The sequence below is a fragment of the Salmo salar genome, chromosome ssa13 (assembly GCF_905237065.1).
Source record: "Salmo salar chromosome ssa13, Ssal_v3.1, whole genome shotgun sequence".
Classification (NCBI taxonomy): Eukaryota; Metazoa; Chordata; class Actinopteri; order Salmoniformes; family Salmonidae; genus Salmo; species Salmo salar.
Window position 1 is genome coordinate 57350982 of NC_059454.1, and position 14772 is coordinate 57365753.

The window sequence follows — 14772 nt, forward strand, 5'->3', positions numbered from 1 at the left end:
AGCTACATAGATGGGTTGGCTGACAACATCACGAAAATGATGTGCACGCTTCCATGAGGCAGAAGTCACCCTGTTGTGATTCTGGATTGCCAGGTTGCTAGCAAGAATGATTAACTGCCATGTGAGGAATCTTAAATGGCTAATTTCAGCATGTTTCATCGTTATTGATACCATGTCTTGTTTTGACTGATTTCATGTCAATGTAAATATGGCTAAAATGTGCTAGCTAACCAACAACTGTAATTATGTATTTGAGACAAGTGGTCATAATGCAAATGTATTTGTTTGCAATAAACATAGGAGATGAAATATAGTTACATGTTGTCAACTATCTAAACCAACCTCATCTGTTTTGCCCCATGGTTGAACGCATGTCGATTTTGTTGCTAAAGCAACAGAGAGAACATGGGTATCGTTGTTAGTGAAGGGTGAGACAGTTTAGTTTAAATCAGGCTTAATATTGAGTGAACTGCTAATATCATTAATTTGGGGGTATTGTCGGACGGGGCCACAGTGTCTCCCAACCCCTCCTGTCTCAGCCTCCGGTATTTATGCTGCAGTAGTTTATGTGTCGGGGGGCTAGGGTCAGTCTTATATCTGGAGTATTTCTCCTGTCTTATCCGATGTCCTGTGTGAATTTAAGTATACTCTCTCTAATTATCTTTCTCTCTTTTCCCCTCTTTCTTTCTTTCTTTCTTTCTTTCTTTCTTTCTTTCTTTCTTTCTTTCTTTCTTTCTTTCTTTCTTTCTTTCTTTCTTTCTTTCTTTCTTTCTTTCTTTCTCTCGGAGGACCTGAGCCCTAGGATCATGCCTCAGGACTACCTGGCCTGATGACTCCTTGCTGTCCCCAGTCCACCTGGCCGTGCTGCTGCTCCAGTTTCAACTGTTCTGCCTGCGGCTATGGAACCCTGACCTGTTCACCGGACGTGCTACCTGTCCCAGACTGCTGTTTTCAACTCTCTAGAGACAGCAGGAGCGGTAGAGATACTCTGAATGATCTGCTATGAAAAGCCAACTGACATTTACTCCTGTGGTGCTGACCTGTTGCACCCTCGACAATCACTGTGATTATTATTATTTGACCCTGCTGGTAATCTATGAACACTTGAACATCTTGGCCATGTTCTGCTATAATCTCCACCTGGCACAGCCAGAGGACTGGCCACCCCTCATAGCCTGGTTCCTCTCTAGGTTTCTTCCTAGGTTCTGGCCTTTCTAGGGAGTTTTTCCTAGCCACCGTGCTTCTACACCTGCATTGCTTGCTGTTTGGGGTTTTAAGCTGGGTTTCTGTACAGCACTTTGTGACATCAGCTGATGTAAGAAGGGCTTTATAAATACATTTGATTTGATTTGATTAAAGAATAGAAATTATCCCAGATTTGACCTTTAGCTCAATTCAGGTAAACATTATTTGCCTGTTGCTCAAATCAAATTGTATTAGTCACATGTGCCGAATATGCTGAATGCAGTTAAATGCAGTTAAAAAAATACAGATAAGAAAAATAAATAAAAGTAACAAGTAATTAAAGAGCAGCAGTAAAATAACAATAGCGAGACTATATACAGGGGGGTACCAGTACAGAGTCAATGTGCGGGAGCACCGGTTAGTTGAGGTAATATGTACATGTTGCGTGTGTGTGTATGCCCATATTGCTTCTGTGTGTTTTTGTCTCTTCAGAATACTCCATATTGCTACGGCACTGATACTATGCCATCTCTGTAATAATATAGGAGATCCAGGAAAGCAGAACTTCAGACAGCAAGGAAGAGAGAGGAGCAGACAGGACAGAGAGAACACAGGCGAGGGGAGGCCCACACAAGACAAACATGTTATATTCCTCTCCAGCCAGAAGAAGTAGTTCTTGCTAAACATTACCTCTCAAAAAAAGAAAGATGCCACTTCTGACATGTCCTGTGTGTATAAACAGTTAGACCCTGAAACATTTGTGTCACTGTCCCTCCCCTAACCCGAACGACGCTGGCCCAATTGTGCGCCACCTAATGGGACACCCGCCTAATAGGACTCCCGATCGCGTCCGGTTGTGATACAGCCCGTGATCGAACCAGGGTCTGTAGTGACGCCTCTAGCACTGTGATGCAGTGCCTTAGACCGCTGCGCCACTCGGGAGCCTAAAATCCTAGTACTGTGTAATATAACTCGCAAACATTGTTACTATTTAGTTGGAGAAAGAATTGTATGCTGGTATGTACATGTGTAAAATTGTGAAGTGTTGTTACTCGCGGGGGGTTGGAGGAGGTGTTTTTGTGTAATTAAATAGGTAGAATTATTGTCCTGTAGCTAATTGACCTTGGAATCTGTGATTTATTACCACAAATATAATAAAATAATTATTTCCAAGCGCGTTTGGTGCCTGCATTTGTAAATATCTGCAAAGGTGATCTGCCCCACTCCCCCTACAGTTATAATACAAGCCTACTGCTAATGTGAGTATATGCAGTTCCAACATAATCCAAAAAAATGGCAACCTAAAATCCCAATCCCAACAACTAGAACATTATTTCATGCGAAACATTAATTTGTGGTCTAGGCTGCCATCCTTTGGATTGTTTTGGAACTGCACAGGGCGCGCAGCATGACAAACTCACATTATTAATTAGCAGTAATGTGACCAACATCAACATGCGGTAGGTACACAGAACGCACCGCAGCCTTTCAAAAAAACAAAAAAGGTTAAATTGATAGACACCTTCATAGAGTTAGGATCCCCACAGGGCATATTTCCTGTTACAGCTCTTGTTTTCTTGAAGACAGAGTGGACTACCTGTGCTAATTACCTATCTATGTCTCCAAACACCTGTGTGGAAATGGAAGATAGACGCCACAAACGTGTTGTCACTGAAAAGTACTGTGGCTGCAACTGTGTTAAAACACAGTACAGTAAGTGTGAATTTTGCATTTGTGAAATTATTATTATTTTGACCTTTATTTAACTAGGCAAGTCAGTTAAGAACAAATTCTTATTTTTCAATCACGGCCTAGGAACAGTGGGTTAACTGCCTTGTGATATGAAAGTAGAGGGATATGATGTTTTAGGTACTATGAAAGTAGGGGGATTTAGAACCGTACCGCAATTGAGAATAAATTCACGTACAGACCCTGGTTCAATCACGGGCTGTATCACAACCGGACGCGAACGGGAGTCCCATTAGGCGGGTGTCCCATTAGGTGGAGCACAATTGGGCCAGCGTCGTTCGGGTTAGGGGAGGGACAGTGACAGAAACATTTCAGGGTCTAACCGTTTGGCTTCGAGCCAATTCACCCTTTGAACAGAACATGTAGGTTAGTCCAAGGTCCTTGGACTAACGAGTAAGGTTAGGCTCCTTTAGTCCAATATTAGGTTATATTTTCCCAGGCTGTTGGCCTGTTGTAAGATTAGATAGGGTCAAATAGTAGACTGGGGTGGTGGGTTTGATGACCGTAGAACTAGATGACAAGGTATATTTTTGTTTTGTGTTGTATCAAAAAGTGATTTATAATCCAGTCCAGTTGGTGGCGGTAATGCAACGTTAATATTGGATGCCAACCACTGTTAAACCCCACTGAAGAAGAAGTAGCTCAGCCACTGATTTATCAATGAGCCAGATTTTTTACCGGATGTATAAATCTGAAGCCTCCGGTTGGCATTTCCACTCGCCGACAAATATGGTGATAAAAGGAAGCCCAGTGGGAGAAGATGGAACGAGATGGATTTTGGTCGACAGTCTTCACATTGATGAAACATTTGATCTCAATAGAGTTTTCTTTTCCCAAAACTATAATCGTGTTACGAACAGAGTGGACTAAGTTTTGTAGACATTACCCTTTGCCAAAGTTGCGTTGTCTAGGAGCGCAATGTCGAATGAGTTATTGCACACGCGCACTTCACAGAATAGGCGTTCGCTCCTGGAAATATGCAAATACATGCTAGAGCGCGCCAATAGGATCTCGGTAGCTCGTGCTTGCCTCTCCCCTTCAAACTTGCTTGTTCTGCCCACTATGATTAATTTGATCCCATTGGAAACGACAGGCTGTGGTCTATCTTGGGTTAGTTATCTTTGGATAAATTGCAATATGGCGACGCCCATGCACATAGTTATTGCTCGTCGGCAAGCGTAAGTTTGGTTATTGCTAACATGCTTAGGTCTTTTGGTATACTTACTTGATTCAGCGTATTTAGTGATCACGGTGTTAAGACCGAGTTCCGAATAGCTAGCTAACAATACTGGCCTGACGTAACGCTATCTAGCTAACGTTACTTGGCTACAACATTTTTCATTTGTTTGAGATTATGTAGGCAATAATGACGTACCAAGTTAACAAACAAAATAATTACATTTCATATAGTATACATTTATTTGTCTAACAAGCATGCATTTCCTCCATCTGCATGTTTTATAGCCGCTACATAAGTTAGCTAGCGCTAGGTAACTATCTAACTTAACGTTACTACTGAATTGTAACTGCGTCTGGGGAACAGGCACAGTGCTTGAGCCAGCAACTACTAGTGCCACATTCTCTATATTTCTTAACAGGCCGTAGACACTCAGATCCAGTCAGGGAGGTTACTCTATTCCGAAAAAGTATAATGTGCACTTAACCCAATATGACCACGGTAACCATTTGCCCAAGAAACAGCTGGCATTATCCAGCTATTTCAGTATTGATACTCATGTCAATGTCTTTTTCCCCTGTTCAATTTATTTATTTAACCAGGAAAAGCCCATTGTGACCCAGCGTCTCTTTTTCAAGGGAGACCTGGCCAAGAAGGCAGCAACAATCAATACATTTACAGAATCAAAACGTAGAACAACATGATCCAGTCTAAGAACAGTCTCCCATCAATATTTTAAATAAATTCAGTGGCACTAACATTTCCTGCAATTCTATCCATTTTGTATATTTAAACAATGTATTCTCAACATAGATCTTTCTAATATTTCTACTACTGTACATTGCATTTTAGTTACACTGTTTATGCACACCACATATGTATATACTGGATTCTTGACATAGCTCACTAATATAACTACTGTTGTACATATCATTCTTAGTATATCTTGTGTAAAGTCATCCGGTGTCAAATGTGTAGATTGAATTTAGATTACTGTTAGTGTTCTTTTATTTTTTTTTAATTGGATTCGTTCAGACATTTCTTGATTTCTTATTTAAATTGTTTGATTATTGTGCACTGTTTGACATTTTACTGTGTTGTTAGGAGTGAGTAAAAAAGCAATTCGCTGCACCTGGCACATCTGCTAAACTGTACGAAATTTGATTTTCATATAGGGAGGCAAATAAACAACATGTTCGGTGTCAGAAATGTTTGGAGTTTGGACACTGGACATATGAGTGCATTGGTAAACGAAAATACCTTCACAGGCCATCAAGGACAACAGAAATGAAAAAGAAACTGAAAGAAAATGAAAATAAACAGGTCAATACCACAGGGTAAGTCAACCATAAAGTATTTATTTGTTTTGGGTGAGTGCTGTATAGCGAAGTCAGCTTGACAGTGGATCACTTTTTTGTTCTGAGGATGTTTTAAACACTGGAAAGTCACCTGGATCGTGTCCAATAGAGGGAGGTGCGGAGGATGATGTTGCTGGGTGGGGGGGGGTACTATGTACTGCAATAGCCTTGCAAGCCACCCTGTTCTCGCAAGCATACAGGAATGGTTCGCTGCATGGATACAGTGGTAATCGGTTTGGAATTTATGAGGCTAGTACTGTAATCCAACCTCATAATTGTCTAGCACTGCCATCAAGAGGTGTTACAGTAGAACTCATCAATGGGAGGCCATATCCTCTGTAAAGTGGTATTAATGTGTTGCCAAGTTCCTTTTCACTTTTAATTCCCCCTGGTTGGTTTTGAATAATCTTTGGAATTTTCTCAGCCATGACATGTTACTATTTTCATCTGTATTCAGACCAGGAAAGGAGGACTCCAGTGAGAAAAAAATTAAGAAGAAAAGGTAACTGTCACAGGTTACTTTTCAGCTCTAACCCCATAAAATGGTTCTAACATTGGTGGTTGCAGATATAACTTAAGTGGGTAGAGCGAAGTACTTTTTATTATTAGAGATCTAGGCTGTGCCTGACATTGCCTGCACTATGCCTTCTGCAATGTACTCACTTATTCTGCCTATGCAATGGTTTTGTATGTTGTGCTACTTGCTTTCAGGTCAAAGGATTCAAGTGGTAGTAGCAGCAGTGATTCTGACAGCTCTTCCAGTGACTCATCGTCTGACAGTAGTGACTCCTCAAGCTCTTCGTCGGATGACAGTGATGACAGTTCTAGCTCCTCTTCCTCTAGCAGCTCAAGCAGCTCGGGTTCCGATTCATCTGAAGGCAGTGACTCGGATCAAGGTCCTCCCAAGAAGAAAAAGAAGAAGAAATGAAGACTGAGCTGTATTGTGTTCCACCATGACATTAACCTGAGCTAAACTCTGAACCTGTATCTGTTAAGGAGCTGTCTTAAAAATGATATGGTGTAAATTGTAATCAACAAGCAGTGAGGCATTTTGTATTTAGCATTTGTCAGAATGTGTTTTCTCTCCCCTGCATTAAACCCCCCTGTACAGTCAGTGGAAAGGTGTGGCCATATCTCAAGTTGGTCTCTCAACAAGTTAGGAAATTAATCTAGATTAAAATTGAGGAATGCGTGTGCTTTTTACATGCTGTAGTTCCTCACTTTCTACTAATGTTTTTGAGTGACTCCATACATGTACAGCTATGTGTCTACTGTTATGACTTTTGCTACTGAAAGATATGTAATAAATATTTTTGGGGTGGGGCTGCTGCAGCTGTGGACACATTTACCCATTCATTTTTCTTTTCATATTCTTTCCAGTACGATTCCAGAAACATTACCAGCCCAGTATAGCTTGGCTTTGGTTGTAGTGTGAATTGTGAAGCGTGTTATTGATTTTGGCATTCTTTTGATATGTTGTTATTGACTGTTGATAAACTGCCATTTTAAGGACATTTGTATGGTCTCTGTTTTGTTAGGCACAGCCCAAATGTGATCATGCCAATGTATCTGCCTGCCTGTAAGTTGGTTATGCTTTAAACTTTTTTTTTAACCTAGTGTCACAGCATTGAATCATTTAAGAATAAAAGTCAGTTGCAAGTGTATTTACCTGTTGGTGTTTTTCTTTACTTTTTCTGTCCAGATGGAACAAAGTCAACCATTATAGCACTTGAGTACCTTGAAAGTGTAGCAAATTGTATGCGTTGGTGTTAAGTGGGGTGGAACTACTGTGAGGCCATCGAAGGTGTGCCTGGGCGTGGTGCTTGAGATAGAGAAGTGTTTTAGGGGTGTGCTTCCCGATGGAAGGTCCAGGTAGTGTAGAGGGTAGAAAATGGATCTCTTGGCGTAACGGCTAAGGTGTTGGGTTGATAGTCGATGGGCCTGAGTTCAAGTCCCAGTTGAAGCTACCCCCAAATTTGCTACAATACAGTGCATTCGGAAAGTATTCAGACCCTTTTACTTTCTCCACATTTTGTTACGTTACAGCCTTATTCTAAAATTGATGAAATAATTGTTTTTCCTCGTCAATCTACACACAATAACCCATAATTACAAAATTGAGCTCAGGTGCATCCTGTTTCCATTGATCATCCTTGAGCTGTTTCTACAACTTGATTGGAGTCCACCTGTGGTAAACTCAATTGATTGGACATGATTTGGAATGGCACACACCTGTCTATATAAGGTCCCACAGTTGACAGTGCATGTCAGCAAAACCAAGCCATGAGGTTGAAGCACTTCAAATCAAACCTTATTTGGCACATCCACCGAATACAATAAGTGTAGACCTTAACCAACAGTGCGATTCAAGAAGAGTTAAGGAAATATTTACCAAATAAACTAGAAGCTGTTATGGAGCTTTTCAGTCCTAGACTTGTCCGTACAGCTCCGAGACAGGATTGTGTCGAGGCACAGATCTGGGGAAGGGTACCAAAGCAATTATGCAGAATTGATGGTCCCAAAGAAAACAGTACCTCCATTATTCTCAAATGGAAGAATTTTGGAACCACCAAGACTTCCTAGAGCTGGCTGCCTGGCCAAACTGAGCAATTGGGGGGTAAGGTTCCTTGGTCAGGGAGGTGACCAAGAACCCGATGGTCACTCTGACAGAGATCCGCTGTGGCGATGGGAGAACCTTCCAGAAGGACGACCATCTCTGCAACACTCCACCAATCAGGCCTTTTTGGTAGAATGGCCAGACGGAAGCCACACCACAGTAAAAAGCACATGACTGCCCGCTTGGAGTTTTCCAAAAGGCACCTAAAGGACTCAGACCATGAGAAACAAGATTGAACTCTTTGGCCTGAATGCCAAGCATCACGTCTGGAGGAAACCTGGCACCATCCTTACGGTGAAGCATGGTTGTGGCAGCATCATGCTGTGGGGATATTTTTCAGCGGCAGGGACTGGGAGACTAGTCGGGATCGAGGGAAAGATGAACAGAGCAAAGTACAGAGAGATCCTTGATGAAAACCTGCTCAGGACCTCAGACTGGGGTGAAGGTTCACCTTCCAACAGGACAATGACCCTATGCACACAGCCAAGACAACTTAGGAGTGGCTTTGGGGAAAGTCTCAATGTCCTCGAGTGGCCCAGCCAGAGCCTGGACTTGAACTAGATAGAACATCTCTGGAGAGATGCTCCCCATCCAACCTGACAGAGCTTGAGAGGATCTGTAGAGAACAGGGAGAAACTCCCCAAATACAGGTGTGCCAAGCTTGTAGCGTCATACCCAAGAAGACTTGGGGCTGTAATCGCTGTCAAAGGGAATTCAGCAAAGTACTGAGTAAAGGGTCTGAATACTTAGGTAAATGTTTTTTGTTCTTTAAAAAAATATACATTTCCAGAAACCTTTTTATTTGTATATATTTATCATTATAGATTGTTACGTTACAGCCTTATTATCAATGTGGAAAAAGTCAAGGGGTCTGAATACTTTCCGACTGCACTGTATATTGCAGCCTTAGCACAATACCTTGCAACCTTTTTTCAAGGGGGTCAGACCTCAATAAAATGGCTACAGTGCTATAAGGTGTTGGTTGCAGGGACCTGGGCAAAGCTACTTAATCTGTGTCCTGTGTTTGAGTCCTGATCATGCCATCCCAGGCCCAGTTTTCTAAAGGTTATCTATCAGGATTTTGCCTATTGGAGAGGATTAAATGAATAGGAATAGAACCAGAGTCCCCATTCAAGTCAATTTATTAGCAGTGGGGGCCAAAAGGTCAGAAAAACAGGCGTCAACATAATGAAGTTTATGACCTGGGTCAAATTATGAAATTCCTTGAATGCATTCAGAATAACTTCCTTTTAACAATTTTATTGCAAAATGTCACATTTCTGTATTTAAATACACAACAAAATATTACTTTCCAAGATACTGTAGGATTCATGATCGGAACCTTAAGAATACACGTGATCAAGTTTAGGGAACCGAAGTCATCACAGCTGCTTTCTTGCATGTATCCACTCATCTCTGCCTAGCTAGCCACCTTGCTAGCTTTGTTGTAAAATGATAGAGAAAATAATGACGAATAATTTTCTGCTGTCACAGCTATACTTGATAGAGAGGATGTAGTCTTTTCATGCTTGAAGTATTTTAACTATTATTGTAACATTTTTGTCGGGTCCATTTTTTTTTTTTTTAACTGGAAAGTGGAAAAGACAAAGAGAAAGGGCTTTCCAATAGCTAGAATGGTTTGGGCCTAAAAAGAAGAGAAGAGGTAAGTGGATTTAACAAAATGTTAACTAAAATCTTTATTGTTATGTAGCTACTAGTTAGCGGTTATGGTAACAATTCCTGTGCATTGTAATTTAGCTATTTATCGTGTGTATATTAAAGATAGATGGCCAGTAATATCGAGCAAGTGGTAGTTAGACTAGTTGGCAACGGAATAACTAGTTAACATTGTACGTTAGGCAATGCTAGCTATCTAGCTAGCTATCCATGGTGACACCCCATTGAAAGTTTCCGTACCGTCGACAATTTGTTATTAAATTAACGTTAGTTGACAGAATTAAGTCGTTTGCCGACCTTGGCTTAGTGGAAAAGTTAGCTGATAGGTCAGTTAGCATGGAAGCTTGGGTGGCTAACTAGCTGGCGACCTGTATCATGAGTAGTCTCAGCCAAAATCTCTGGTCATACTGAACACTATCACAGGTGCTTATTTGGAAGTCGTTGAACATGTGATTTTTACAAAATAACAAGTTTGGCAGCAATGTATCCGAAATACATGGGTACTGTAGCAAGCTAGCTTGCGTCTTATTTTTTGTGGGACTGTTTACAACAGGGGTTTTCAAACTGGGGTCCGCGGCCCCCTATGGGTCCGCGGAGGTATTACAGTGGGCCCTTGAATTATTCTTTTTTTTTGGGGGGGGGGCTGTATTTTAATAATTATTTTATACCGTCGTGGATACCATTTTTGTGTTGTTGTGTCCAGTATGACGGAAGTTCTCGGTAGTTTCACGAGTCAATGCTAACTAGCATTAGCGCAATGACTGGGAGTCTTCAGGAACAGTTGGCATGCTGGCATGCTATCTGTTCCTGTTCATCCGACTGGGGAATTAAATAAAGGGTTTCATCGTCACACTATCCCTTTTAATATGGAGGAAATTAGCCATTGGAGATGATTCGTTTTTTTTCTGTATTGAAAATTCTTAGGCGGGCCAATGTCTTTTTATTTTAATTAACCTTTATTTAACTAGGCAAGTCAGTTAATAATTTGTTCTAATTTACAAGGACGGCCTACCAAAAGGCCTCCTGCGGGGCTGGGATTAAAAATATAGGACAAAACGCACCACAACGAGAGACCTAAGACAACAATAGCATGGCAGCAACACACGATAACACAGCATGGAAGAACAATTTGTCAACTTAAACTACCAAAACCAGATGAAAAGCAAGCAGAAAAGATATTGAACTATATATATATATTTTTTTTAATAATGCCATCTTTGAGAACTAACAATCAAATAAAAGCTAGACAGTCCGGGAGAATAGCAAATTCAGAAAACCGGGCATTCAGGACACATGCCCATTTCATGTTTGAGCAGAGGAATACAGTATTATCCATGGAAAGTACATAGAATTGCAGGAAATTTGCTTGAAACCCTTAATTCTCTCTGTGCTAAACTGTGACATTTCTGGAAATTTGCTTAAATTATACCACCAAGATGCTTTTCTAGCTGCTAGACTTAGAATTTCCTCTTCCAATGAACTGTGGGATGGTCAAGCTAATGAAACAGTCTACCAAATCTATTCATTTTAAAATGTTGATTATTTATATTTGCCATTACCATTCACCTTTGTTGCTAAAATATGATGTGGGTCCTGGAGTCACCGGTTTGCCTGGGCGGGGTTCTCTGGGCAAGAAAAGTTTGAAACCCCTGGTGACATCTAATGCTTTGACTCTGTCGTTGCAACCTAGGCTCAAAAAACCTAGCACTCATCATTAGCCTACTTATTTTGGCCTGTAAAAACAAACCGCAGCCAGAAGGAAATCTGAAATTGCCCAGGTTCAGAACCCTCTGTCTTAATTAACCTCTGGGTGTTGATACACACTAATTGTCTTTGAGGATATTTTTCTAAAATGTTATATCAAACCAGACCAATGTATGACGGCATGCATCCCATAGTAGTCAAGTGTTTATTTATTTATACTGAACAAAAAAATATTACCGCAACAATTTCAGATTTTACTGAGTTACATTTCATAGAAGGGAATCAGTCAATTTGAAATAAATAAATGAGGTCCTAATCTATGGATTTCACATAACAGGGCAGGGGCCCACCCACTTGGGAGCCAGGCCCAGCCAATCAGAATGAGGTTTTTACCCACAAAAAATCTTTATTACAGATATAAATACTCATCAGAACATTAGCTGTGTTGGACAGTTGCATGCTCTGTCAGCTTGAGACATCAATGGAATTGTGTTGAGTGACACAACTGCACATTTTAGTGGCCTTTTATTGTCCCCAGCACAAGGTGCACCTGTGTAATGATCATCCTGTTTTTTTTCAGGTTCTTGATATACCACACCTGTCAGGTGGGTAGATTATCTTGGCAAAGGAGAAATGCTCACTAACAGGGATGTAAACACATTTTTAAGAGAAATAATATTTTTGTACATATGGGAAAATTCTGGCATCTTTTATTTCAGCTCATGAAACATGGGAACAACACTTTACATGTTGTTTTTATTTTTGTTCCGTATAGTTAGCCCTAGTAGTATTTTTTTTTTTTGATAGCGTTAAGTTGGTGCCCTTTACATGAGCACTACTGTAACAATAAGCATGTTAGAATTTCTTCGGCGTGAACACCATTGTCTTCCCTTATGTCCCATTTTTTAATAAAAAATACTAAATAGAGCTAAATAGCTGTATTTTTCTCCATCCACAGTTGACTTGCTGGGTCTAGGACTCCATTTTAGGTGCTACAGTGAGGAAGGGGCAGCTCAAGTCTTGGTACTTGCTACATAACTACCAATTTCTCTGAGGCATGGCCTCTGCTGGCAAGCATAATAAGTGCTACAGTACAGACATATGCCTCTGTGTGAAGTCTTCCCAACTTCCTGTTTAGGTTTCTCTATGGCTTCAGCTAGCCTAACTGTTTCCTCCAAGGCCAACTGCTCAAGAATGTGGTTTTACAGCCGAGTTATGACATAAATATTTAGGCTATTGTTTAATGTGGTGGTGATGCAAGGATTATGCAATCTTAGTACAGTTTTTGTTTTTACAAATGTACAAGCAATGAATGTAGCCTAAATGTGGTTATTTGCGTCTTGCAAGACAATGCAGTGGACAATTTATTCATCCAAGATGGCAAAAACTAGTCTACCATAAATGTAGCCTTTTTTTCTTTATTTTTTTACAATGCTGTAAGTGGTGGGTTTCAGGTTGTAAATAAGCTATTGCACACAAGGATTGATGAAACCCCTGTCTCTAAAGCAGTCTGACTAGACTAGTAGTTAAACACTTGTTTTTGAATACCAGTTGTTCCTGCCAAAACCAGCACCTGGACGCACTGCTGTGCACACGGTTTATTTTTAGTCAGACTAGATCTCTGTAAGTGTTCGTATTTATTTCGCTAACACAATCTAGCCTGGTCAATTGTTTTTTTACCGCATACTGTAGTCATAGGAGGGTAGTTTAAGGCCCTTACATCGCTTATGGCAAGCTCTTGATGAAACTAATAAGCCATCAGCTGCTTCCTCAGGGCTCTTGGGTCAAAGCAAAAATATATGCTGCGCACCAGCCCGTTGCAGCATTTGTTCCTTTTTGACTCTGGATACAATTATCTTGTATGACAGCATATCATGCAGGCTATTTTATTGAATGCATAGCCTTCTACAACATGGGTCTCCAACCCTCTTCCTGGAGAGCTATCCTCCTCTAGGTTTTTGCTTCAAACCCAGTTGTAACTAACCTGGTTCAGTTTTATCAACCAGCTAGTTATTAGAATCAGGTGTGCCAGATTAGGGTTGGAGTGAACCTACAGGACGGTAGCTCGCCCAGAACAAGGTCGGAGAGCCCTCGTCTACATCATATAGCCTAGTAGGCCTACAACTTTGTTCTAATGTGACACTGTCCTTTTTGTTTTTATTTGGCAAAACAAGAAATTAGATGTTTATAGGCTGACAGAGGAGTGAAAGTGTCTGTTTTTAATGTCTAAATACCATAGAGGTACAGTACTAGGCTTGGTGAGCCTTATTTAGGTTTCTATTTGTAGTTCAAGTCCAATAGATATGCAAGTGTTCCAAATATAGCCTCTTCAACGGGTTGGTGAGTAAGTAGTCTATGTCTGATGGGACAGGGAAACTGCCTACTGAATTATCCAGGAATTTCCATGTTGTCTCTGGCTAGATGAGGCTTGTTTGAGCTGTTGGTTCTTGTCATTTCACTAAACAATAAAACACACATTTTGTAAAGACTCCTGCTTAGTTTGTTCATCCAATAACATGTTTGGTGTGAAGCCTGTAATTTCTTCAAAATGTATTTTAAAGCGAAAATGGGTACATTAGCCAAACTTATCCTTGCCTTAGGCCTAATAATAAAACAAATTACTATTATGATTTAACGCTAGGAAGTTACAGCTAAAATGAGACTGCATATTTGACTTAACTAGGCTAGCCTTTATCATTATGTTAGCGAGAAGGAGCTTGACCATGTGACACATAGGCAAGGGGTTATTTGAAAGGTTAAAAAGTTAGCTTACTTTTGTTCCTCTAACCGTTATTCGATATAGACTAGGCCTACTTTTTATTCCTTGAATGTAAAGGCCAATTGACTCCCCAAACTCCTGACGGTTCACCTTCATTTTCACATATTTAAAGCATCTGAAATAATATTTCCCAAGCTGTCTTAATGGATTTGCTCATGTCATAAAAGTCCATTTAGGGCTAGTGTTTCCATATGAAGAGTGGCACACATCCTGCTGCTCACAGCTGTTGTCATCGCTAACGTCACTAACAAAATGCTGTTCTGGGAATTTCTTTTTTTATGGGGCCTTGACGATGAGCAATGGAGTTGGCAAGAGCACAAACAGATCTGGGATCAGGCCAAAGTGGACTAGGTGTCGGCTATAGGCCTAAACTCACATTGCATTCAATTGGCCTACTGCTCTATTGACAAGTCTTTGAATCTTGTATGGTAGACTACTCATTCAGTGGTGTTTAATTCAGCTATTTTGTTAGGGTTTGGTTTCTGCCACTGCCATTCAAGTAGTTGGGCTATACCACTTCTGGGCA

General features: G+C 40.6%; 2 protein-coding genes across 6 annotated transcripts in view; both read left to right on the plus strand.

Annotated features, from left to right (window-relative positions):
* The first annotated feature begins 2739 nt into the window (after positions 1 to 2739).
* LOC106567499 (zinc finger CCHC domain-containing protein 10) lies at positions 2740 to 6981 on the plus strand. Of its 4 annotated transcripts, none has more exons than XM_014136796.2 (4): positions 2740 to 2898; positions 5287 to 5448; positions 5927 to 5971; positions 6181 to 6981. In XM_014136796.2, exons 2-4 carry the CDS (start codon positions 5399 to 5401, stop codon positions 6395 to 6397), a joined length of 312 nt encoding a protein of 103 aa, XP_013992271.1. In that variant the 5' UTR covers positions 2740 to 2898; positions 5287 to 5398; the 3' UTR covers positions 6398 to 6981. The 4 variants fall into 4 exon arrangements, with proteins under 4 accessions (XP_013992271.1, XP_013992270.2, XP_045549353.1 ...); XM_014136795.2 differs by lacking the exon at positions 2740 to 2898 and adding an exon at positions 3897 to 4112; XM_014136797.2 differs by lacking the exon at positions 2740 to 2898 and adding an exon at positions 3996 to 4044.
* Positions 6982 to 9459: 2478 nt separating this feature from the next.
* aff4 (AF4/FMR2 family, member 4) overlaps positions 9460 to 14772 on the plus strand; it is a 36596-nt gene continuing 31283 nt past the window's right edge. The window contains exon 1 of one of the 2 annotated variants that reach the window (XM_014136799.2): positions 9460 to 9749. The gene's annotated coding sequence lies outside the window, so the exon portion shown is untranslated. The remainder of the gene's footprint in view (positions 9750 to 14772) is intronic. The other variant, XM_045693399.1, reaches the window with a different exon arrangement.

Excerpts from the sequence above, each read along its gene's own strand:
- LOC106567499 (XM_014136795.2), top strand. The coding sequence starts at position 3,922 with ATGCTAGAGCGCGCCAATAGGATCTCGGTAGCTCGTGCTTGCCTCTCC. Across the intron at positions 4,113-5,286 it reads GTTATTGCTCGTCGGCAAGC|GGAGGCAAATAAACAACATG; the intron begins GTAAGTTTGGTT and ends ATTTTCATATAG. Across the intron at positions 5,449-5,926 it reads AAACAGGTCAATACCACAGG|ACCAGGAAAGGAGGACTCCA; the intron begins GTAAGTCAACCA and ends ATCTGTATTCAG.